Source organism: Xiphias gladius, chromosome 3 (genome assembly GCF_016859285.1).
Source record: "Xiphias gladius isolate SHS-SW01 ecotype Sanya breed wild chromosome 3, ASM1685928v1, whole genome shotgun sequence".
Lineage (NCBI taxonomy): Eukaryota > Metazoa > Chordata > Actinopteri > Istiophoriformes > Xiphiidae > Xiphias > Xiphias gladius.
The window spans coordinates 1,315,431-1,341,472 of record NC_053402.1 but is presented as its reverse complement, the minus strand read 5'-3'; the positions used below and the strand labels follow the sequence as shown (position 1 = coordinate 1,341,472).

The window sequence follows — 26,042 nt, the reverse complement described above, 5'->3', positions numbered from 1 at the left end:
GCTAATGCTAGCTTCATGAGTTACTTTATAGTGCCATTTCTGGCAGACTTTTTAATTTTTCAAACTTGCTCATCTTAAAACAAGTACTGCATTAGATGTGTCTTAAACATGCACTTGATGGGTACATACATGATATTGTGACAAAAGATTCAGGCTAAAGCTACATGCCCCTGGAAAGTCAGCATTCTTACCAGCTGATGTTTCATGTAGAAGATGTGGAAACAAAGAAACGGCATTGTTCTTGTATTGTAGTTTAGAGCCAATTAGTCCTAGTATTGTAGTGCAGTATGATAAGGCAAATGTTAACTAGTTATTTTAGTAAGTAATTTTGCTCCAACAAAAACCCCCTATTTGGCAGCTTAGCTTGCGTACTTGCTGGAGCATGAATTTCCTCTAATCCAGCATAGAGCAGGACAGAATCACTTACATTAACCAAAACTCTCATAACATCCAGGACTGGCCTTCACACAGAGTTGAAATGCTACACATTGAATGTTCAAATGAACCCGTATCCCCACAAACTAATGTATGGCTAGTGGTAAGTACTTAATGAAATGCTTACTCTTGGCAATAAAGAAAAGCTTGGTTACTATTGTAGGTATTACGTTAGTTAGCTTGACATGCTATTAACACACTATAGATTTTATCTCTGTTTCCGTCAATGGCCTCCTGCTTGAATCTGTATTTTTCCTGACTTGATGGCTCAAAGCAGATCATTATATTAGCAGGCCCATTATATTATATTTTAAATGTTCATAGTAAGTATCTAATTAAAGGAATTTTAAGAGTTTTTACCAAATATCTCCGCACTTTTTTGTAAGTCATCAATCACTGATCTTTTTCTTGAGCTGACAAATTCAGGCTAAGAAGTAATATTTCCACACACACAACATAGACCTCCTCTTGTGGTATGGATACACATTAGAATTTCCAAAAGTGTCTTCTTTGCAACCAGTAGTCCAAGTTCAGCAGCAGAAAGCACTTTCTTTGCGGCCCAGACATGCACATATTAAATCAGCCCGCCATCAGGTCATATTTATCAGCACGTATGCAAATCAGGCTTAATTACATCTGCTGTTCTGTATTCTAAGTAATTACTCTGCTAAAATGAAAAATTGTGATGTCATGCTTAGTAAATATCCTGTAATGTGTCCTGGGATACTGTATTCAGGCCCCTGCAACCTAACACAAATGATAATGGAAATGGAAGGATTCATAGCATACATTTAAAATACTACAATTTTTCCTACTTGTGCACAGTCCCTTCATGCCCATGCCCAAGTCTTGCCCAGTCAGATCTGTCAGGGGCTGCCCTGATGCCACATTGTCAAAGGCTAAGCAGTGACATAACATCCAGGTTTTCCAGGATCCAGAGACTGTTTAGGCAGTATAAGATGTGGATGTTCATTTACTTTTTCTGCTCCTTGCTCTTTACCCCAACTTTTAGACTGAAGTTACCTTAAAATACTCCTACTATAGCTGCTCATTCAGCAATTAGACTAGCCAGCCAATAGGTGCAGCCAGCCTAAATGAAATATAGGATTGCAGCAGTCTCCTGCTGGCAAATCACCAGGCACCTCAATTAAATACTCTGCCAAAACAAAACGCTGCACTTCACAATGAAACATATAAGATGCAAAAAAGCTAATTATATGAAAATCAGACGTAAAAGTGACATCACAAGATCACAAGTTGAAAAAGGCAAAACGACAATACACACCAGCAACTACATTGACATAAAAATGTATTTTCTTCTTTCACCTGTATTAAAAACAGGCTGTAATATAACACAGTAGGGTTCAAGTGATCATTGATTTTTTTTTTTTTTTTTTTTGCTCCAAGCTTGGCGGGTTTTCATTCCCCTCTCTCTCTGGGTCTCTTGTCCAGTCTCAGAGCCTAACCTGAAGGTGCGTTCGCGGTTGAAGCAGAAGGTGGCAGAGAGGCGGAGCTCTCCACTTCTCCGCAGGAAGGATGGCACTGTCATCAGCACCTTTAAGAAGAGAGCCATAGAGATATCAGGTGAGCACACATACATGCTGTACATACTTTTGCGACAAGTTTTTAGTCAAAACAGAGGCATTTCACACATTGCCTCACTCTAAATAATTTTTTAATACTAAAATAGATGTTTTATTAATTAACTTGAAAATGAATGCTCTCTTTCTTTCTCTATGTGCTTGTGTCCCTCGACCAGTCTCCTCTCTCTGTAACAGCGCTCCAGGTTCAGGTCCCAGCAGTCCCAACAGTTCCAATACAGCTATTGCCAATGGCAACACGGGTTCGGTCCCTAACATACAGACTGAGGTATACACACAACCGCACAGAGGTTTTATTCTGAAATGAGTTATATTCACTGAACCATGCAGTACAGGCGTTGTTTTCATTTCCACAGTCATCCATTCATTTCCTCATACTGTACACACAGCTCGAGCTTGCCACCTACAGTTCATTGTGGTTTAAGAAAAGGCAAGTCAGTTTATGTGTAGTGCACATTTAAAAAACAAGTGCAGAACAGAGCAGAAAAAAAGGTAAATAACTGTATCACACAAAACTGAAGCAATTTTGTAGTTATATTAATAAACAAAGGGACTCAAAGGCAGTTTTAAAAAGGTGGGTCTTATGACGGGATTTAAAAGTAGTGATAGATGGGAAAGACCTGACAGTGAGGGGTAAACTGTTCCAGTGTCCGGAGGCAGCAATGGAAAACGCTTGATCACCTTTGGTCTTCAACTGGGTAACATGTAATGGTAATGGAGAGGACCAATTTATCAGAGGATCTGAGGGTCTGTAACTCTTTCCTGTTATGTTCAGTGTGACTTGAAGCGTTTCTGTAATTGGTTGTGTTTCTGGTTTTTGCAGTGCGATTCTATAATTGGTTGTGATTTACTGTTTTAGTCACAGGTTTCTGTATTTGGTTATGTTGTCAAAATGATGAAGATGCTTTCTTCATTTGCTTGTGTTTTGTCTATTTGCGTGTGTTTAATTAAATTTCAGTGTATAATGTAAAAAACATAAAAAATTAAAATTTTTGTATTAAATTTAAAGACAGAATCAAAAATGACACCCAGAGTTCTCACATGTGTACCGACATTTGAAGACTGAGGCTCAAGAAAACCTGAAAAAAGTTTTGGCCGTTCAGCATTTGAATTCTTTAAGCCAGCTTAGAAGATACTGAAGACCATGTGTTTTGCATAGTTTTAAGGGGAAATATAACTGCATGTCATCAGTGAAGCAACTATAAGTGATAAGAATGTTATATATTTTTCTAAAAACAGATCCCAGCAGAAGCATATAAAAAAAAAAAAAAATTAAAAAAAAACACTCCAAGGCCTTACCCTGAATGCCTACTACACGCTTGAGACCAACCTTACCTTAGTCCTGGCCGAGCTGACTCACTACTGTGGTGAATCATGAAACCCAGCTGCAATTTGTAATTTGATAAAATGTTGATCTAAAAAAGGAATATGTTGTGAGAGGGGAAAACTTTCAAAGACTATAGGTAAATTGAGATCGGCAGAAAGTTGTTAAATGCACTGGGTTCTAGGTTTGGTTTTTTGATTAAAGGTTGTGTGATGGCATGCTTGAAGGAGGATGGGACATAACCTTTGACTAGGGTGGTGTTGAATGTGGCTAAAATACTGGGCCCAACGGTATCAAATACTTCCTTAAGAGAGCCTCATGGATTGATGTCCAGTGAGCAAGTAGTAAGCCTCAAAGCTAACAAGACTCATACTGAATTTGAGTGGTCATTTAACAAATGTAATCCTTTGCTTATTTAAGTGCAGTGAAATATACAGTTGTTGTTGCCGTCTTCTTGTTGGAGGACCGCGTTTTTGTGTCGCTGCACAGAAATGCCTCTTTATCGACGTGGGTGATGAAGCTTGTAAATTTTGACTCGCAAGCATCACCATTCATCCCAGTAACTGCAGGTTAGCTTCTGTTTAAGGACTGAAGTCTGAAGTGGAGTGTGAACACGAAGTGGGAAGAAACAGCAGGACAGTTTTGGTTACTGGCAGAGGTATTTGATAGGCTCATCAGATGCTTATTAAATATACATACAATCAGGGCCCAAAGAACGCAGCACCAGGAAGAGGATTCAGAGAGCGGAATGACTTGATTTGAGAGGGAGGATGTTAGGCAGTGATAACGGCAAATGTTAAAAACAGTAGTTACCATAGCAACCTGGATCAATCTACAGTGTAACCATCAGACCACCCTGTCAACTATTGCAAAGATTCCACAGAGAAAGACACCAAAAACTAACCAGTCTGCCCTTGCGTCTGTCTGTCTGCAGCTGAGATCTCTCCATCAAACGCTGGGGGCTGATGGGACGTTGAGTCCTCTGAGTCTCTATACCTCGCCCTCCCTGCCAAATATCTCCCTGGGGCTCCCTGCGAACACCCACATCACGGTTGGTCAGACAAACACGTACTGTACAAAAGCCAGCACCAGCTCCTATAGAAAACTATCACGAGCAGTAGTAATGAGTTTTACCCAATTCGCAGAGGGATCAGTCGTGGTTACTGGTTTTATTCTGTCGCGGGGTCAGTGGGCATGGCTGGGCAGCAGTACTGCACTATTGGACCGTTCGCTAACCCCGTACCCCTGAGTTACTGTTGCAACACCTGACAAGTTTTAGATTCTAGTAACTCATATGCAGTGATAATGGTGGCAGATTTACTACTCAAAATGTTCAGTAATTTTTTAAACAAAACGATTATATATAATTATGGTATTTCACACAGAAGTACACAAAGCAGGCTTCTCATTTTTAGCCCATTACTGTGCATTTTGTCAGCTGAGGTGATGACTATAGCTAGCTAATGTCAGCTAATGCTAAAACTAAACTCCATGAGTTGGCTGAAACCTTGTCTCCAGTTGACTTTCTAATGTTTCCATTTGATTTGTCTTAAAAGGTGAACCTCGTAAAAAGGTCTATAATACGCACTTTGATGGCTACATAAATGATAGGGTGCTAAAGACTGAGGCTAACGTGACATGTCCCAGGCAAAAAGTCAGTATCCTGCCCAGCTAATGACCCATGTGGAAGACTTGGAAACAAGGAGCAGCATTGCAGTGTAGACTTTATTTTTCCTAGTATAACAGTGTGGTATTTCTTTTTTTAAAAATGTAATCAAAATGGTATTCATTCTATCATAACTGGATTTTTTGGATGCTTACAGAAAAATGTACTTCAACAAGCAAGATAGTGGTTAGATTCATACTTTAATGTTTGAATGTTCAATCTGTATGCTTTACTTGGAAATGAATTTGAAGATGAGGAATAACCGATGCCTTTTGTCAATTAAAAGCTGTCTAATTTAAGTTTGGCCGGAGTTGCTGGAGTGTAAACTGCCCAATATAAATAATAAACAGGACAGAGCCGCTATTGTTACAGTACACACTGATGTAATTGCATCTTTGCTCCCACAAAGGGTAAGTTAAACTGGGCTTTTTTTTTTTTACTACACACACTAATGTAGTTAGTTAATGATATGCTCCTTGGCCTTGGAAGTAACACTTGGTTTCTACTGTGGAAAATTGGAGAATTATTGTTTGGGGACGGGGTTTTAGCAAACGGTCAATTGGAGGTTCAGTTCTATCTTACAACTGTATTCCCTGTGAATCTGTCAGGTGCTCATAATGCACGTAAATTAGTGTCTTTCTCGCACATACCGATGACATGTAAATTATATCTTCATAATGCTCTTCCAGGATATATTTAATATATTGGATATAATAATTTGCAATATGATAATTCAAAGAATCCTTTTAAAAGTTACTCCACACTTATTTTCACTTACTTACTTTATGATGACAACCTGGGACCAAGGGTATCACATGACCTGCAGTTACCACTTTGGCGAACATAGAAATTGTCACACAGGTGTTTGTGTGGTCTGCGGTAACCATTGTAACCCCCCCCCCAGGCCCCCCAAAAGCTGTCTACCCAGCAAGAGGCCGAGCGTCAAGCCATCCAGTCACTGCGAGGGGGCGGCGCTCTTACGGGGAAGTTTCTCTCCACATCCTCTCTGCCTGCAGGTAAGCTGTTCAATAGTTCATAATTTGACGAGCTATCCTGCTTTAATTATTACATTGTAGTATTATTAATTATATGTGTGTGTGCTTGTGTGTGTGTGTGTGTGTGTGTGTGTGTGTGTGTGTGTGTGTGTGTGTGTGTGTGTGTGTCTGTGTGTGTGTGAATATGTGTATATATATGTATATGTATGGGGAACACAAAAGACAGAATTTCTTTTGAATTAGTTTTGAAATTTTTTGGAGCTTTTAAAGATTAAAAACTGTTTCTTTGTAGGGGTGGGGCACGATGTGGAGACTCCGCCGCCCAGCTCTCATTCTGCCCATTCCTCATTATTGCAACATGTACTACTACTGGAGCAGGCCAGACAACAGACTGCTATGCTAGCTGGTACACACACACACACACACACACACACACACACACACACACTCACAAACGCACAGTACAGTGAAGTCCATTGCTAACAGCAACGTCCACCCATAGTGTCCAACTCATTGTCTTTTTGCTATGTCCCTTGACCACTCAGTCCCCATGTATAGTCAGTCGCCGCTTGTTACAGCAGAGAGAGGCGTGTCCAGTGGCATGCGGGCAGTCAACAAGCTGCCTCGCCATCGGCCATTGGCTCGTACCCAGAGTGCACCTTTGCCCCAGTCCCCCCAAGCCCTGCAGCAGCTGGTGGTTCAGCAACAACACCAGCACTTCCTGGAGAAACACTACAAGGTACACAATGTTCTCACACACACACACAAACACACACACACACACACACACACACACACACACACACACACACACACACACACACACACACACACACACACACACACACATTTACAAGTGCACATGTTCATATACCAACATTACCTTGTGTATATAGATGTTATCAAAGGGGGCTGAACTCCCAAGGCCGCCACCCACCCACCCAGAGGAGACAGAGGAGGAGCTAACAGAGACCAATGACATGCAGGAGGATGATGGAGGGACATGCCCTCACAGGTGTGGCATTTCTGATAACCAATCTGTCAGTATTGATGATTGATTAATCTTCATCTTTATCTTTTTCTATACGTAATTGTTAATTCCTTAATGTTGTTTGTAAGTCTGTCCTAATATTTTGACCCCTCAGGCTTCAGAAGGAGGGGTCCGACGACAGCACACCCCCCTCTGAGCGACTGGGTGTGCACTTGAAGGGTGAGGAGGAGCATGAGGGCATGCACGTGAAAGGGGAGAGTACCGAGAGTGAGCTGGACGAAGACGAAGAGGATGAAGAAGTCATCCAGCTGAGGGAGGGTGATGAAGAGGAGAGGGGGAGCTACATGCAGGTGTGTGTGTAAACTCAATGCTTCTCTCTGTAGAGACTGAACGTGCTGCAATCTGCCGTTTTCACATCAAAAAGTCACAGTGTTTCTCAGAAGCTCCACACACTCTCCCCATCCGCTTGTATGCTGTGACAGTGATTTGCAGCCAGGGCTTACATGGAAAGATTGTAAAGTAGTACAACTAATTTGGAAAAGAGAGAAATTATGATTTGGCCAAAAAAAAAATCCACTTAATATGTGTTTAGAGGAAAGCCAACCATCCTGATAGGATTACAAACTGATGGAAATTTCTTGTCACAATAACCAGTAAGCTAGGAGCTAACTGTAAGCTCCTAGCTTACTGTAGGCTGTAGAGTACATGGTTTTCCACCAATCTGAGTCAGTTGTAACACATCAAAGCCACATAATTCTGTTGAGAGTGCATGGCACCAGTTAGTAAGCTAGCAGAGAAGTTGAAATAGTTAGCTAAAAATAATGTATAATCGTTTTAAATAGTTCAATAAAAGGGTAAATGTAACGTTTAAACAGTTTGAAAACTTAGGTAAAGTGATGGATAAACACTTGAAATGATAGTGATGATACACTTGTAGTGTTACTTAACGTCTACTTTAAAATCCGTTTGAATAAACACATTTAGAACATGATGGATGGGGTTGATTAAAGGGTACTTGAGTTCATCTGATCCCTGATGTGGGGGTGTGTGCTTTATGGTCCCAAGTGAGTCTTAAACTCATGACATTTTTGTTACACAGCATCATCCCACAGAGGGATGAATCACACAAATGCATCCTCAGCCGACCTCCTGCTGTTTTCTGTCTCACTTTGTTTGCTGTGTTGCAGTTATTGCTGTGTTTTAGCTATCTGACTCATCACAGCTAATGGTTGGCCCGTTACTTCAGTCCAAAGCTGAGATGGCTTCAGGTGTTTTTCACCTTTGCTCAGTTGTTTTCACACGTAGAAATCCTGACCTGCAGTGCATTTGTCTATCACTCTTGAGTATTCATTTTGGGTTTTCTCTTATTGTTCTGCTCTTTCAGAGACAACACCACATTATGCTTTGGTGAGCTCATTGCATAACATCTCTATTACCTGCTCTCAATGACAAGTACATGCGTTTAATTTACCAATATTTGAAGTGTATTTTCCCATCACAGACGAGACCTAGTGTGCTTGAATAACCAGCTCATATGATGTCATATGCCTAACAATGTGGAACGTTGACCAGTTGGTAGTGTGCATGTAGTTTCCGTAGTGATCTTGTACTATGTGTGGACATCGAGTGTGGACTGCTGAAGCACTCTGATCTAACCAAAACTTTACTTTTAATTGAGTTGCACAATTCAACACAAATGTTTTCTTCATATATACAGCATATCAGCCTTGTCAGAGATTGAGTAAAGCTCTTTTTGTCAGTGGAGACCTGTGACTGTGATTTATTCCACATAAACCCCTTCCTATTTATTCTTTCCTCTGCCATTTTATGTAGTTGATTCCACAGTCTGTTCATTTCACATTTCCGTTGTACTGACCCGGATAACCTGCCCTTGTTTTCCTGAATTTTTGGTATGGGAGAAATTCTTTGAAAACACCTCCACAAATACAAAAAAAAGATTTTTAAACTCACAAAATTACCTTGCAAATACAAAAAGTATCTGCAAATACACAAAAGATGGCTCAGTGGTACAAGTGGATTTTCCTTCAGCTGTTGGAAAATTTGTCTCAGAACTGTGTGTAAAATGCAAATCCACGACTGAGTATTGAGATCCACAAATGCCTTTTTGATTCACAAATGCCTGTTTGAGGGTTGTAAATTTAAGGAAGATATTCACAAATGCTTTTATTTGATTTGTGAGTTAATTGAATGTATTCACAGATATTTTTGGCTGGACCGCAACAGCGGGGTCAGCCCAATAACGCAAATGTCCATGACTGACTGACTGACTGAATGCTGACGTTCCACCATTGGCCACTGCTATTTCAAAATAAATTGGCAACAGTTTTCTATGTTGTCATCAGGGGGCGTTTACAGGCAGTGTTGATAATTTAGAGCCTTTATCTCTAGATTTACCAAATTTTCAGAACCTTTTAGCGAGTTTTCTTCACCAAGGCAACAAGTGACAAATATCACTACTTTTGGGACAAACCTCAGCTACTTTCCGTAGAAGAGAGTCGAAAGCATTGCCCCTGCGAGCTCGAAGTCAGGCTTTCCCTCCACAGACACACCTCTCTATGCATCTCATTCAACTGACCACACGGCAGCTGCATAGACGTGAATGAGCTTCTAACTTTCTCTCTGACTGATCATTTTACAGGTAAATATACCTGAAATCACAGCACAGCCGTTGTTTTTAACTCATGTGTCTGGTGATTCTTTCAGACGATGTTGTGGTTATAAAATCAGGATTTTAGCAGCACAGCAGAGCAGCAGCTTGGAAATGTCTTGGAAGTGACTGCTGGTTAACATGTTGTCTTAACGGGCCACGTTTCAGTCTCTATTCTTTTATAACCGTTGTCTGACAACAGAAACAGAAGAACATGTAAATGAGAACAGCTTTATTGGGAACTCAGCTGCATTAAATTACTTTATATGTGAGCACAGAGAGTAGGAGAGAAGCAAACAGATAAAGGGTGGTCCAGCCACATCCTACGTTTTGACTTAGTCTTGTTTTTATTTGTGGAAGTTGTGAGTTTTCAAATCTGTTTTTTATATTTGTGGAAGGGGTTTTACAGATACATATTTACCATATTTACAGATTACACATTTATGCACTAATTGTCAATACAAATAATATAGACGCAAATCTATGCCCATAAAAAAATTCTTCCTCTACATTGACAGAGGACCAACACAATTCAACTAGTTAATGTACAGATAAATATAAAGAAATATAGAATATAAAATTCTACCTTTTGAATGACATGATTTGTAGAGCAGATATTAGGGATGCAAATTTTAAGCAATTTCCTCAATCCATAGTTGACCATGTTAACAATCAATAGTCAGTTAATTGTTAAAATACAGTAGTCTTTTTCTATAACAAAACCCCTTTTTAACCACTGATGTGACCAATGTTCATGACAAAATCTGATTATATGTGGAATTAAAAGAACTGATTAAGTAAACACCAAGTTACTAGCTACTTCATTTAAAATCGCAGCGCTTCCACTCCCGTCTATTGCTATTTAAAGATTGGCCAGACAAAAATCCAAAGTATTAAGCATAGCAAACAATGCTGCACAGCTTCTAGGCCTCATTGGAGAATATACATTAGAACAGACTAAACGTGTTGGACGTATCTACCAATTAAAACAAAGTCTGACCTATATTTTCATTTATCATAAGGGCTGTTGCCATCATAACCTGTAATGTCAATAAACATGACATAAACAGGTTGCACCAATATATATTGTATCAACATATTCTATTGACGGCATATTATACATATTATAACATATTATTTAAAAAATGAATGAAAGGTGAAAGGCGTTGTTCTTAGTGACAAACTCACCCAGCTCTTCAGTTCCCCTATACAGCTCGCAACTCTACTGTTTTGGTTCACTCTCACAGCTTTCATCAGTCTTTAGTCTTTAGTAGTCCACTACCTGCTCTGCACAAAAACAGCAGGTAGTGAGAGTAAGCTATTGGCTGGTGAGCAAAGTGAACCATTTAGCAGCTAAAGAACCAGATATTTCCCCTAAGGAGTTGTGAAGACCCAACCAGAGCAATGGGGTGAATGAAAATGTGACATCACCAAAGACACAACTCGAAATAAATGCTAATGTTGCTCAGCTTCTGCTGGATGTTTTAACATATAATTGTTTGCCATAACAACCTCATAAGGTATAATAATATGTAAGTCTTTTTTTTTTTTTTTTTTTTTCAGTTTGTTACACTGCCCCCAGGTTGCCAAAAAAATCGATAAAAGCTGCTTTAACTTTAGTACAGTTTTCAAACAGTGTAAAGTAATTCCATTCCATCTGATGTTCTGTTAACATCTGCACAAATGTTTTAAGTAACCTCCATAGCATATGTCTTGTAATGGTTCCTCAGATGTCCTGTGAGCAGAAAGCATAGTAAATAAATGGTTTATCTGAAGTGTTATATTTGTGGTGGTGGTCAGCTGAACTTTGGCTATGGTCTTTTCAGTATAAGTGCCACATTTAACAGAAGATGTGAAGGAACGCAGCACTCCGGCTTAGTTAATGCTAGCTCCTTGGGGTTAGCTTTGTGTGTCAGGTCTTAAACATCAGTAGGAATGGTCATATATTGGCTTTCAGCCCTAACCCACACACTTTAAATCTTTTTTCATTTATCTTTTTTTCTTCTGCCTCGTCACACTCAATACAAGCACCACCTCTGACCCGTTTCACTGTGGGTGGTGTTTAGCGCTTGCTGAAAAAGCGGCTTTGATTTGAAGGAAGGGTTGAATGGATCACTGTAAAATTTAACTGGGTAGAAGCACTCAAGTACAGGATGAGTCATCAGAAGAAAGCTTTGACATTTTACAGAAACAGAAAATGGTGGGATTTGAATATAAATTGCACAACACTTAATTCATATATATGTATATTTATACATACTTGTACTTCTATCTTTGTGAGGACGCTCATTGACATAATGCATTCCCTAGCCCCTTACCCTAACTTCAACCATCACTACTAAATGCCTGACTCAAACCCTTACCCCAACCCTAATCTGAACCCTAAAACCAAGTCTTAACCCTCACACAACCCTTTCAAGACATGAGGACCGGACCAAATATCCTCGCTTTCCCAAAATGTCCTCACTCCATAAGGTCCTCGCAAAGATTGAAAGTTTCAAGTACAAACAAACACACACATAAATGAGAGCCTTGTCGGTGTTCAGGCGAACCTAAGCCGAGAGACTTGACACACCTCACACACACAATTGTTGACGTTGCAGTGACATCACCAGCCGGTGACTCAACCACTGGAGTCACTGCTGTGTGTGTGTTCCTGTATGTCTGTATACCTACAAGTGTGTGTTTTAGCGTCCACCCACACATGATGAGTCACCCAGTTTGCAGGAGGGAGCACAGCAACACTCCCTATATATAGACTCTGTAGAACATGTGTGTCTGCAATGCTTACACAAAGCTTAAAAAAATCACCCACACACACACACACACACACACACACACACACACACACACACACACACACACTCTGTGGAGGCTGATGATCAGTGAAATTTCAGGACAGTCAGTCAGAGTGTCAAGAAAACCAAACACAGGACTGTAATAGCCGTTATCATCTTTATAAAAAGTGTAGTTTTTTTTTTTTTTTCAAACAGTCAATCAATCAATCAATCAATTTAATTCTATAAAATCAATCAATATGTTAGTCTTAATGTATATAGCATGTTTCTATACTCTTGGGTTTAACCCTGATTTTTATGAATGAAACCGTTTTTAGAATAATAGTAATTCCGGTGTGTGTGCGGGTGTTACGACAGGGAGAGAGACAGGAGCAGTGTTGGTGTTAAGCATGCTGTCCTGTTTTATGCACAAACACACACACATGCACTCCATCATTGCAGTGAATGGACTGATCTCTCATTCATTCTTCTGCTATGAATCCTAACTTTCTCTCCTCCTCTGTCTCTCTTCCCCTTCTCATTAGGCATTGCAGCAGTTGGGCGTGTTCCAGTCCTCATTGCCCCACAAACCTCTGGGAAGAGCGCAGTCCTCCCCTGCAGCCACTGTCAATCCCATCAAACACCTCTTTACTACTGGTCAGTCGTGTGTGGGTGTGTGTGTGTGTACCCACATCTGGTTTGTGATTGGATTAGAGTTTGATAGCAGTGGTGTCAGTCCTCCTGCTGTAAGCTACGATTCTTGTTGCTTAGCAACGGAGAGCTGACTCTCTGACTGATGGTTCAGAGGAACTAAGTGAACTGAATGAAATATCATAAATTTTAAAGTAGTGTTTCCTGTTTTATAATTTTTGATTATGTTCAAGTTAGAGCCCTCATTATTGTTGTGAGTTATCACTTCATTTTGAGGTGTTTATTTGTTGTGTTGCTGCTCTTCTCTGTTAATACTAACTCCACATTTCTCAGATGTGTTTCACTTAAAAAGCGCTCCTGAGGTTCAGGGAACAGCATTACTGAGCAGCGGTAAATGATTTTATTGTGAAACGTCTGCAGGAAATTTTAACTGAAAACCTGTATTAAAATGAGCTCCACATCATTAAAGTTGAGTGGGTCAGAATTTTTAAACACCAACTTAGCTTCTGTTTGAACCCTGAAAAATATGCTGTAAAATCTAAAACATATGGCTGATGTAGTCCAGAAAAATACGCTCTCTGAGCACTTTATGAGGAACACCATACTAATACTGGCTAAAGCCTCCCTTTGCTCTCAAAACAGCCTCAGTTCTTCTTGGCAAAGATTCCACAAGATGTTGGAAACTTTCCTTTGAGATTCTGCTCCATGTTGACATGATTGCATCACATAATTTCTGCAGATTTGTCAGGTGCTCTTTCATGCTGCCAGTCTCCTGTTGTACCACATCCTGAAGGTGTTCTACTGGATTCAGATCTGGAGACTGGGCGGGGCGCTTAAGTTCACTGAACTCTTTGTTTTGTTCATGAAACCAGTTTGAGACAATTTTTTCTTTTGTGACCTGGTGCATTATCCTGCTGGAAGCAGCCATTAGAAGATGGTAAACTCTCGCCATAAAGGGAAGCACTTGGTCAGCAACAACACTCAGATGGGGTGTGACATTCAAACCATGATTGGTTGGTATTAAGTATAAGTAAGTATGGTATTGGGATTTGATTCAGCAGAAAGCTGTCTGAATAAAAACAGAAGTCGATGAAAAGAGCAAGTCTGTGTGCGATCCTCCTCCTTCAAGCTGTTAAGAGTTTCAAGGCCACCAGCACAAGCATTAGACAAAGCAAAGTAGATCACACAGGGCACATAGAGTAAAAAGGGGGAGTAAAAAAGATAAATGTGGTAATTATGGCAGTACAAGAAGTAGCAAAGTGCAAAATACTTGCAGCATCCTTGTCTGCTTGTTATTTGAGGCAGTTGTAATGAGCCTTTTGTCTTTACTGACAATCTGTATGGCAGAAGATATAAATTTATAAAAAGGTGTGAAGGGTCCTGTTTGATGAGGCTCCATCTGACCAGATGTAGGGATCTGATGGTTGGGACACTGCAAGCTGTCCTTAATTTACAACTCACATTTTCCATATATACGTCTGCTAGAAATACCATGGTAAATTCAATGTCCTGCATGTCACTTGTAGCTACTGACATCTTGTGGAATTTATTTGTTACTACAAAATACATTAAAATGCGGGGGTAATTAAGGCTTTACTGCTATACTGCAACACTTATCCTTTTGAGAGTCATGGGGGGGCTGGAGCCAGTCCCAGCTGACATTGGGCGAGAGGCGGGGGACACCCTGGACAGGTCGCCGGTCTATCACAGGGCTGACACTTACAGACAAACAACCAGTCACCTACGGGCAATTTAGAGTCGCCAGTTACCCTAACCTGCATGTCTTTGGACTGTGGGAGGAAGCCGGAGGAAACCCGGATAGGCCCCTTCTGTGAGGCGACAGTGCTAACCACTGACGCACCGTGCCGCCCTATATACAAATTAAATTCTTTTTTTTTCTTTTTCTTTTTTTTTTTTTCTTTATGCATCCTCCATCTGAGCCCAGCTTTTGTTTGTAAAGGCCACATCTCAGGTATTGTTGGAGTATCGACTTTTATTTGAGGATAAATGCTAATCTCATCTTTCTCTCTCACACTGTAACTCCAGGGCTTGTATATGATAGTCTGATGCTGAAGCATCAGTGTGTGTGTGGAAACGCTCACATCCACCCAGAGCATGCTGGGAGAGTGCAGAGCATCTGGTCCAGGCTGCAGGAGACGGGCCTGCTGGGCCGCTGCGAGGTACACACGCACGCTCATACACACACACACACGTTTGTACTTCTGTCTTTGTGAGGACAGGCGGTGACGTAATGCACTCCCTAGCCCCTTACCCTAATCTCAACCTAAAGCTAATTCTAACCTGAACCCTAAAACCAAGTCTTAACATTCAAACAGCCCTTTGAAGGGTGTTCAAAACTGTCCTTACTCTCACAGTGGTACAAAGATAGCCACACAAGTACCACAAAACACACATAGAAAACACACATCCAAACAGGACCTTTGTACTCACAGCAGAACTTAGCCCACAAGGCTGTATTTTAGATGTTCTCGTGCGAGCTATCCCAGTATGCACCGCGATACACTGCTACACTACATTCACCTCCCAGAGAAAGTGAGTGGCGTTAAAGCCGTCATGGCAGTTTATTATCACCATTAAGGGTAAAGATCTGTCTCCATCACCCTTAAACACATCATCTCTGTATGTATACACCAAATCTCATGTATAAAAGCTTTATTTTTACAATTGGTAGCTAACAAGAGGTAATTGCTAATAATCCATCACATTATATTATTTCTTTCCTAATGTGCAAATTAAGAATGCAAAAACCTCACTCAGTCTTGCTCTCTGTCTGTGTGTGAACAGAGGATTCGTGGGCGTAAAGCGTCTCTGGATGAGATCCAGTCTGTTCATTCAGAGTTTCACACTCTGCTGTATGGAACCAGTCCGCTCAATCGACACAAACTGGACCACAAGAAATTGCTGGGTAGCTGTTTGTCTGTCTGTCTGTTTGTCTGTCTGTCTGTCTGAGTGGCAACTAGGGGAAGGCTATATTGCCTCAAAATAATACCATAATACGGCAGTGTATTTTTGTGACTACAGTATTAACGACAATACTCACATCAGCTTGTGCTTTCTCCTCACAAATTTCTTGCTTTCCTTGTACTCGTCCTGGTTGAATGCAGCTAGTTTTGCTGTATGTATGAAAAGTTAAAGTCGGCAACAAATTAAATGCATCATTTCATACACATTTTACGGCAATAACTAAACAAGTACGGGTGTTTGTTTATGCACGTGTGTACATGCAAACATGAACTCTGTGGATTCTCTGTAATGCATCCTGATGCTACTGATTGGTTGTTTCAGGTCCAATCAGCCAGAAGATGTACGCTGTTCTTCCCTGTGGAGGAATAGGGGTGAGACTATCTTTCTAGGGGTCCATCTGTTTCTCTGTCTCTATCTTATACTGTAAATTACTATGCAGAATGTAAGCCCTGGACTGAGCCCTGTGCTGCCCCCTGCAGGTGGACAGTGACACAGTGTGGAATGAGATGCACTCGTCAGCAGCGGTCCGCATGGCGGTTGGCTCCGTCATCGAGCTGGCCTTCAGAGTTGCGGCAGGGGAGCTGAAGGTAACACGAGGAAGTGTTCACAAGTGAATCACAATATTCACAAATAAAGTTTTGTCTGACCTGTCCTTCGCTCTGTGTTTGTTTTTGCACCAGAATGGCTTCGCAGTGGTGCGTCCACCAGGTCACCATGCTGAGGAATCCACTGCCATGTAATTACGCCCACAACATTATTGTTACACAACTAGATATTTCACTACGTCACATCTCAGTGATGACTAACAGTTTGTACCCTTTGTGTCTATGTACGTATGTGTGTGTTTTGCTTGTGTGTGTGTGTGTGTGTGTGTGTGTGTGTGTGTGTGTGTGTGTGTGTGTGTGTGTGTGTGTGTGTGAGAACAGGGGCTTTTGTTTCTTCAATTCAGTAGCTATCACTGCCAAGCTGCTGCAACAGAAACTTGGAGTAGGCAAGATCCTCATTGTGGATTGGGTGAGTAGCACTGATACTCATACAGACACACACACACACACACTCTGTAGGCATTGTCACCTGTAGCAGGGAAAAAACGTTTGTGTGTTTGCTTTTGTTCAAAGCTTTTATGATATTTCAATAATTAAAATGTTGGGTGATTCGGTGACTTTGGATGATATGCCTGCAGAAATTTGACAGCAAGGAATTTACTGGCCCGCTGATTTGTTCCCTAAACTACATTGCCTTTTTATACTGTTGTGAAAAACAGCCAGAGGCTCACTGGCTCAAGGTCCGTGGGCACCTGCCCATCTGGCACACTTTAAGATCTGTGCTTGATTAGTTTGTTCCAGCTTCTCCACTTTTTAAAGCTGCATCATGTCATCGTATTGAAAATATTTTGGATATCATTTTACACAAGTTTCCCCAAAAGCCAGCCTGACATTTGTTATCTTTGGAATCTCTACTGAAATTCAAAATGAAGTCCTGTGGGATCGAACTACATTTGGCTGCACATTTTGATTTTGTACATACTCACACACCAGCAGGACAGAAGGGTTGAAGAGTGTAAAAAAAATTTAGAACAAAGCTGGTGGCTACTTTGCGCCATCAGTTCTGTTTTTAGTAGATTTCTCCCTTTGTACGTATCGAAAAGGAAGACTGTGTTTATTGACTGCTGTTGCAATAGACTTCATGTCAATATCTGATTATTCTGACCAAGTATTTATGCAGGCAAGCGGAACTAATCTGGATAAAATGTTGACAGAACTCAATGTGTTCACAGTGTCTGTATCATAATATTCAACTGACTCTCAGATGCCACTGTGACCTGTCACTGCAGGACATTCACCATGGCAACGGCACCCAGCAGGCCTTCTACAGTGATCCCAGTGTCCTCTACATCTCCCTCCATCGGTACGATAATGGAAACTTCTTTCCTGGCAGTGGAGCTCCTGAAGAGGTACACACGCACACACAGACGCACGCACACACACACACACACACACACACTCAAAGCAGAGGTGAGAATTCAGAAATAGTTGAACAAGTGTCATATGTCCCACTTTCTGTAATGCACATAATTACAATACTAGTGTTTCCTCCCATCAATACACACCCACTGAAAACACTGAGAGTGTGTGGCTGTGATTTGCACTCTCATGGACACAGTCTCTCTGACCTGGAGCCGCATGGCTAGGACAGCGCTCATTGAGAAACTATATACAAAATACATTCATTTTTGTGGATACTTTCAAATGGCTTAATTTGAAGTAATATTAAAATTCTTCAAAAGTAAAAAATAATTCTATTGACCGTCCGTCACTGCAAAGTACCATTAACCAACCAGAAAAACCAAAGGCCAAGTAAAATATTGGTGGTTCTTTGGTGTTTATTCCATATTTTAAATGTCTGTCCAACCAAGGGAAACACACATAAACACAGACACACAAGAATCACCGGTAATTGATATTAACTACTATGACATCTCTCTGCCCCCCTCTGCGCAGGTTGGCTCGGGTGCAGGTGTCGGTTTTAATGTGAACATAGCATGGACCGGAGGAGTGGAGCCCCCTATGGGTGATGTGGAGTACCTTGCTGCCTTCAGGTAAACATCATTATTATGATGATGATGATGATGATGATGATAATATCATAAACGGTGACATTATTACCAAGTCAATGGAAAGACACAATTAGACATGCCCCAACAGTGCAGATTGAGGTACATACATGAGTTGAAAATGCTTCAGCTTGCATGAAATATTTGTCCCTTTAACTATTAAACCGTTTGACTCCCCTTCGTTAATGTAAAAGAGTAAGAAATAGAGAATCTGCTGGACTCCTCACACATAATCTCTGTGTATTATCATTGGTACCTACTGCTTACAAACAAGTGGAGCAATTGCTGTTGATGGAGAATAAATATTGTGTACAAAGTATTCGCTGTGGTCAAAGTTAGGGAAACTCGCTTTGTGTTCCTAATGAGCAAACCTTAAGGAAGCAACATGCTTTAAAATGTCCATGGTATGTGTGTGTGTAGGAGCGTGGTGATGCCCATCGCGCAGCAGTTTAGCCCAGATGTGGTTCTGGTGTCTGCAGGCTTCGATGCAGTGGAGGGTCATCAGTCTCCTCTGGGAGGCTACAATGTCTCCGCCAAGTGTGAGTACCACACTGGTTACCATGGTGACCAGACAGGGGCTGTCTTTGATTGCTATCTCAATGACATGATTGTGAAAAGGTTGTAATTAATATTTCTTAACTGTGACTGGTGTGTATTGGCAGGTTTCGGTCAGCTAACGCAGCTCCTGATGGGTCTGGCGGGTGGGCGGGTTGTTATGGCTCTGGAGGGCGGTCATGACCTCACCGCCATCTGTGACGCATCAGAGGCATGTGTCTCTGCGCTTCTGGGAGACACGGTGAGACAGAGTCAGATTACCATCAATAACTATTCATGTTGTAATTTCAAACGTGCCACGCTGACCTTTCTCAAACTGGAGGTGTTGTCCACCATCCCAAAGAACAAAATGGAAATGTAACACTACCAGAAACACAAGCACTACAGGCTTTAGTTAGCTCTTTGGTGATTTGACCTGACTAAGTATACAGCTGTTACAACCACTTGTCATTACAGTGAGGTTTCCAGGTTTGGTACCATCTTGTCTGTACAGAGGCAGGAAGTTAAACCTGCTCACTAACCATGTCTGGCAGTAGCCCACGCTATTGATCTTACGAGTCTCATAACTTTTGGTTGCTGTTGTCAGTAGAAGTAGACAAATGGTAATCACAAGTCAACACTTTCAGTCCCAATTAAGCCTATTATATACTTCTCACAACTGAGAACATGTCCATTTTCTATGAGGAGGTCGTGTGACCTGACACACAGTGTTTGTAGATTGCATTCGGAAAGTATCCAGAGCCTTTGTTACAACACTTGAAATTTAGCTCAGGTGCCTCCCACTTCTCTTGATCATCTTTGAGATGTTTTTGTGCCTTTATTGGAGTCCACCTGTGGTAAATTCAGTTGATCTGACAGGATTTGGAAAGGCACGCACCTGCCTATATAAGGTCTCATATAGTCAGCTCTGTGCCGTTCAAACCTGAATTACTGAATTTGCCACAGGTGGACTCCAGGAAAGGTGTAGAAACATCTCAAAGATGATCAAGAGAAATGGGAGGCATCTGAGCTAAATTTCAAGTGTCATAACAAAGAGTCTGAATACTTATGTCAATGTGATGTTTCAGTTTTTCCTCTTAAAAACAAATATCGGAAAAATGTCTAAAATGCTGTTTTCTCTTTGTCGTTATGGTGTATTGAGTGTAGATTGACGAAGGAGGAAAATGAATTTAAATGATTTTAGCATCAGGCTGCAACATAACAACATGTGAAAATAGCGCAGGGGTCTGAAAACTTTCTGAAGGTTCTTTATGGTGAAAATTTTAAATATATCAGTGTGATGATGCATGATAGGAAGTTATTAACATTATTTGCATTTATTGCATGTTAAGTCTTTGATCAGGTGATTAGCTAGAGAAATAGTGTAACTACAATTAAAACCAAATTAATCTTCATGTATTAGCACACAGTTTGAATGGCCACAGTCTAATGCTAAGCTAATCTAACCATGTTTTGACTCGAGCCCTGTACTTAACACACAGACTTGAGACTCCTTCCAAGAATAATATGTGAATAAGTGATGGAAGAAATGTTAAACTATGCTTTTCAACACCACAGATAAGAACCTGCAGATGTGACAGAGCAAAGAAGCCACCAGTCAGTGATATAAAATATAGTCCTCTGTGATAAACATGTTTGTGAGATGTATTTTAGTCTGTTGTGTGAACATGAGGTAAAAAGTTTATTTCATACATTTCTTTTAAAACACACTCTCTGTCTCTCTCAGTGTGACTCTGTTTTTCAGTGGCCTCCGGAGAAGCCATGTCCAAAAGCCTGCGCCTCACTTGAGAGAGTAATAGAGATCCAGAGTAAGAAGCCCACAGATACACACACACAAACACACACGCACACACACACACTAAATATACAGAATGTGGAGAAGCTACAGCATGTCTTGATCCTCAATCCCTGTGTCTGTCTCTCTCTGTCCCTTCAGGTAAACACTGGTCTTGTCTCCAGAGTTTATCTCAGACGAGTGGCCACTCGTTATTGGATGGCCCCCTTGGTGCTCAGGGCCAATCAGAGAAGGACGAGGCAGAAACAGTCAGCGCCATGGCCTCCCTGAGTGTTGATGTTGAGCAGCCAGGCTCTGTTCCTGACAACTTGGAAACCAGCAGGTCAGCAGTGGACCGTTGGTGACTTTCTGATAGCATCCTAGCATTATGAAAGACTGACACAGAGAATGCAAGACACAGAGTATGGAAGTATGGTACAAACACGAACAGGTGTCAGACAACTCACAAGCAGTGTCCAACATGCAGATATTAGTGGTTCCTCCACTCTCAGCAGCATGGTGCCCAACCATAACAACAGTTAGCTTGCTTATGCTATTGTGCCAAAATAAAAAGAATTAAAAAGAAGCAAAGACACAGTAACTAGCACAGTCACATATTGCACAGTCTGAAGCTTTTGAGTATTTATCTACCAAAATATGTTATGTTTCATTTAGAGGTGAGCAGTATTGCCTTATAATGTTACGATCCTGCAGGGTATTTTTTTTTGGATAATGATATTCATAACGATACGATAAAATACTGAAAAAAATAATAGCCCTGGGAGTTAAAGTTAGTTCAGTGTTAAAAAGAGTCCTGATTGAGAAATGCCTCTGGTGGACGTTGGCATATTGTCTGGTAAATGAAAATTGGGACAAAATATATTTGTCAACGCTCCACTCAAGGCGCCTCACACAGAAACTGAAGCAACTTAAGGTTTAGATGTTAAATAACGTTACATTACATTGAAAGCCAAATCAATCCAACTACTAAATGCAGAGGCGTGACTTCACCTATTAGCGTCTCACAACAACAGGACATTTCTACATTGCTTGCAGATGGGAGTTTAACCTCACTGAAAAGTCAGTAGCCCAGCCAGCTAAGTTGGCCAACCTTTTGCTTAAGACAAGTTTGTTTATTTAACGTTAAACATGCTATACATGCTAAAGGACGCACGATTGAATTGCTATACACATTTAATAGTCAGGTCTTGTTGATTTTGAATGGGTCTATTTAGCTAAATGTAGTCTATGTGTGTCTGGTCATTAAAACACAGCATATTATGTAGAGGGTTGGTTTTGGGCTTGAATAAAGTCTGTTGGGCAGTAGCCGGCTGTCTAGTACTGAGCTTGTGTTTTTGGCAGAGAGGTTCCAAGTATTTTCTTTACAAATTTATTTAAATGGTACACTTAGTGTATAATATACACAGTATAGTAAAACACTACCACTGAGGCCTGCAAAATAACAGAATAAAATCAACATCTTTCTAACACAGTCCTTACAATCTGAACACTATAAAGGTCGGATTTATAGCAGGGCTGTTGTACAGGGTTCGTCTTGATTGTGCAGGATGTTCTCTTTCCCAGATACTCAGGGTTTGTGTTAGCAAACAGAAAGTTAAAATTATGGCAATGATTAACTTCTGCTTCAGACCAGACACTATCTATGCAAAGCTCCACTCTTAATCATACAGCCTCTCATTTTTTGACTTATTTTCATTTTCATTTTCATTTTCTTTTTAGCCTAAAATCAGGTGGATGAAATCTTATTAGAAAGCACTTCTCTGAAGTTAGACTAGAATGCTCGGTCTTGACTAAAATTAGAATGAAATGTTCACAACATTTTTTTCAACTCATTTTCTGATGACTAAAAGGAGACTAAAACGTCCACAGTTTTAGTCTCCTTTTAGTCAGCTAAAAACTGACTAAAAATGAAACTATCTAAAATATGACTAAAACTAACACGGCCTTTTGGTCTCATGACTAAGACTAAATCTAAATACAGCTGACAAAATGAACACTAACTTTGTCCAGCCACTTTTACTGTAACCATCTTTTTCACTACTTATATACCACCATGGTTTGTTGTAAATCTCGCCTTTTTATAACCAAACCACTTCCACCCTGCCAGAGTTGCTTCCTTTCTCCTCCACAGTCTTTCCTGCACTGCTGCTTTCAGCAGTGTTTATTGCTGCTGTGCAGTACATAGGCATGGCATATATTGTGAATCCCGTAATATGTCAATTTTTTAACATTAAAAATTATACTGGTATTATTACGATGCCATGTAGCAGAGCCAGTTTAAAATCATCTTCAATCCACTGGCTCTCATCATTATCTGAGAAATTTTCACTCAAATAATTATATATAGTTGATCTAATAATAATACTGAAAATGTATAATGATATTTTTACTACATCCATAGAAAGACCATTTCTAAGTTTATGTAATTCTTTTTACCTATTTAAAAAAATGTTTCTTAAAATTAAGATGTGGCTCTATAATTTTATATATGGAGATACTTAAACTCAGTAACTATATCAACTTTTAGCCATGGTGAGAATGTCAACATTACAGGGCTGTTTATTGGTTTTGGGTCTTGCTATTATTCAAAATAAGACACCACTGAAAACTTTGTGAGCCTCTCCGTAGCAGTTGTTAGCTTTGATGCAGCTGTCCCAGTTGTTTGTTTTTCATGAGTGCATTCCATAGCGTCATCTGCATACATTGCCGTTCTGAGATCATCAATGCATTGACTAAACAGTAGGGGCCCTAACGCTGATACTTGAGGTGATCCCATTGTATATTTTATATTACTGGACAGGGCATTATTGAATTTAAAGCAATACTATGTAACGCTAGCTGAACAGTGGTCACTGTGTAACCTACTGTCTAGCATGGGGCTTAAATAGTAAGCTTTTGGAACAGTAGAATAAGTGTAGCAGAGAACTGACTGACTCATTCATTTGTGTTATATAACATTTACCTAAGTTAGCCAACATTAGCCACCATAAGCTACGGCTTTTCCCAGACCAGTTAAAGCTATAGCAGTAAAAAACCCAAACATATTGAATTGAGCAGTGGTGCATTGTATTTCTTGTGAATTCTACTTGTCATGTATTCTGTATTTCTTAACTTAAAATTACATAGTCTCACTTTAACAGACTGTGTCCTGTTAGGTTGAAATGAAGACATCCATGTTAGTGCTTAACATGAAAAATTTAATTGAGCAAAATTTAGTTTTGCACAGGATTGTGTCACAATTTGAAACCTGAGGCTTATTTTATTTTTATTTTTCAAAGTAACTTTAAAGTACATATTTTCACAAGTTCTATTAAATGTGATATTTGATTTTGTACTGCCCACAGGTCCACAGAGGAGCCAATGGAAGAAGAGCCTGTTTTGTAGGATGAGCTTAAACAAGAAGCACACAGAAACTCCAAATTCACCTCCTTCTAGCACCTCCTATTCCTCTTCCTTTTCTTCTTCCTCCGTGGAGTTTGTGTAGGTACACACACACACAAGGTGGAATTTGCCGCTGAGGCGAACTCCGATTGGCTGAGGAGAACATTATAGAGGCAGGAGAAGGCGGGGTTGTGAAAAACTCGGGCAAATCTCTTTTCAAGAGGTTCAACAGCCCAAGGAGGAGCAGACGACTTGTTAGCATCTCCATGGAAACCAGAGGAGGGAAACGTCAGCAAGGATACACGTCTTGTAAACTGTATACTTTTCCACCTGTACACAGCAGCACTGAATTTCTCCCCTCCACCCTTCAATCATTCTAATGTCTTTTATTTCGTCCAAACTCCTCTGCTTCCACCGAGGGACGATGACTGTGGGAAACCTAAATCTGAGTCCCAACAAAATGCCAGACCCCAAGCGGACGACTTGTCTTCTTGTGTGTCTGTCGGAGCGCCAGAGAGACAGGCTGAGCGAACGTGGGGTAGAGGAGGAATAACCATTTTTTTTAAATGAGCAAAGGAGGAGGAACTAGGTGCCTTTTTTTGTCCACAAAACAAAACCATTAAATCAGAAACCACAAAACACCACCGCCGAAGCACCTCAAACCAACCAGCCAATCAGGACTGAAGAAACACACTGATGCACACACAAACACACATACTGCTGTTGTTTCAGCAGGTCAGTTCATTTTTGAGTCTTTGTTTCTTCATCTGGATGCCTTAATTTGTTCTTCTCACACTATTTAGCAACCATGAGAGAGACGGGGAGAGAGAATCCTGAGAGTTGTTATAAATGTTAATCAGAAATGTAAGACTGCTAAGAATTGTATTTTCTTTCAAAACTGACAATATTTGTGTCGGGTATACCCAACAGACTTTGATTTTTATTTTATTTTTATTTTTTAATTTCTTATCTTTTGAGGGAAGAAAAGCCTCTAAAGCCATCATTACACACTAGAAATATCCAGTAAAAATTCTCATTGAATATTAATAGTAATATCAGTAATAATATTCAATCTGACTTTTATGGAATCTGGTGAAAGTGTCTCAGGATCAGCTCAGTTTTAGCAGTATTCAGTGTTTTAACCATGTAAGTAATTGAACTACATCACTTCAGACCACCACCTCTCTGTCAGTCCTCTCTCTCTCTCTTTCACTCATTTTGCTTGAGTCATGTGACCCGAGCCCTACCCCCTTTCTCTGTAAAGGCAATTGTGGCACGTTTTTGAAACACTACAAAAACACCAACGTCCCTTCTTTTGTTTCCCTTCTTTTTTCAAATTGTAATATTACCTGTTTGGTGTAAATACTGTCCTTTCCTGTTGCCCACGGTTACATCACAGCAGACTCAGTGTGCTCACTTTTCTATACTTGTACATACGTATATGTATAAATAACAAAATACTTTCTCTTTTTGTATAAAAAAGCAAAAATAATATTATAACAGTCTTTTATCCAATCAGATTGGATTTATGAAAATACTATTCTATTTGGAGATTTGATGTTTTAAAGGTTTAGCTGTTTGACAGGAAGTACGCACTGATGTCA

General features: G+C 40.3%; 1 protein-coding gene and 1 long non-coding RNA gene across 5 annotated transcripts in view; one reads left to right on the top strand and one right to left on the bottom strand.

Moving 5' to 3' along the window:
* Positions 1-25,392, top strand: part of hdac5 (histone deacetylase 5) — a 68,804-nt gene extending 43,412 nt beyond the window's left edge. For 3 of the 4 annotated variants that reach the window (XM_040122191.1, XM_040122171.1, XM_040122162.1), the window contains 22 exons: positions 1,888-2,019; positions 2,195-2,304; positions 4,295-4,411; positions 5,931-6,042; positions 6,314-6,427; positions 6,567-6,760; positions 6,918-7,036; positions 7,167-7,362; positions 13,003-13,114; positions 15,155-15,288; positions 15,914-16,034; positions 16,415-16,464; positions 16,573-16,680; positions 16,774-16,829; positions 17,020-17,107; positions 17,928-18,047; positions 18,595-18,692; positions 19,128-19,246; positions 19,370-19,503; positions 20,989-21,070; positions 21,199-21,379; positions 24,402-25,392. In XM_040122191.1, the coding sequence (XP_039978125.1) occupies positions 1,888-2,019; positions 2,195-2,304; positions 4,295-4,411; positions 5,931-6,042; positions 6,314-6,427; positions 6,567-6,760; positions 6,918-7,036; positions 7,167-7,362; positions 13,003-13,114; positions 15,155-15,288; positions 15,914-16,034; positions 16,415-16,464; positions 16,573-16,680; positions 16,774-16,829; positions 17,020-17,107; positions 17,928-18,047; positions 18,595-18,692; positions 19,128-19,246; positions 19,370-19,503; positions 20,989-21,070; positions 21,199-21,379; positions 24,402-24,441 (2,537 nt within the window). In that variant the 3' untranslated portion in view covers positions 24,442-25,392. The other variant, XM_040122181.1, reaches the window with a different exon arrangement.
* LOC120786639 lies at positions 1,824-16,840 on the bottom strand. Its single transcript, XR_005706736.1, has 3 exons — positions 16,741-16,840; positions 16,170-16,242; positions 1,824-1,990 (listed from the first exon to the last, which is right to left on the bottom strand). It is a non-coding gene; the product is annotated as an uncharacterized LOC120786639 (long non-coding RNA).
* Positions 25,393-26,042: the final 650 nt, after the last annotated feature.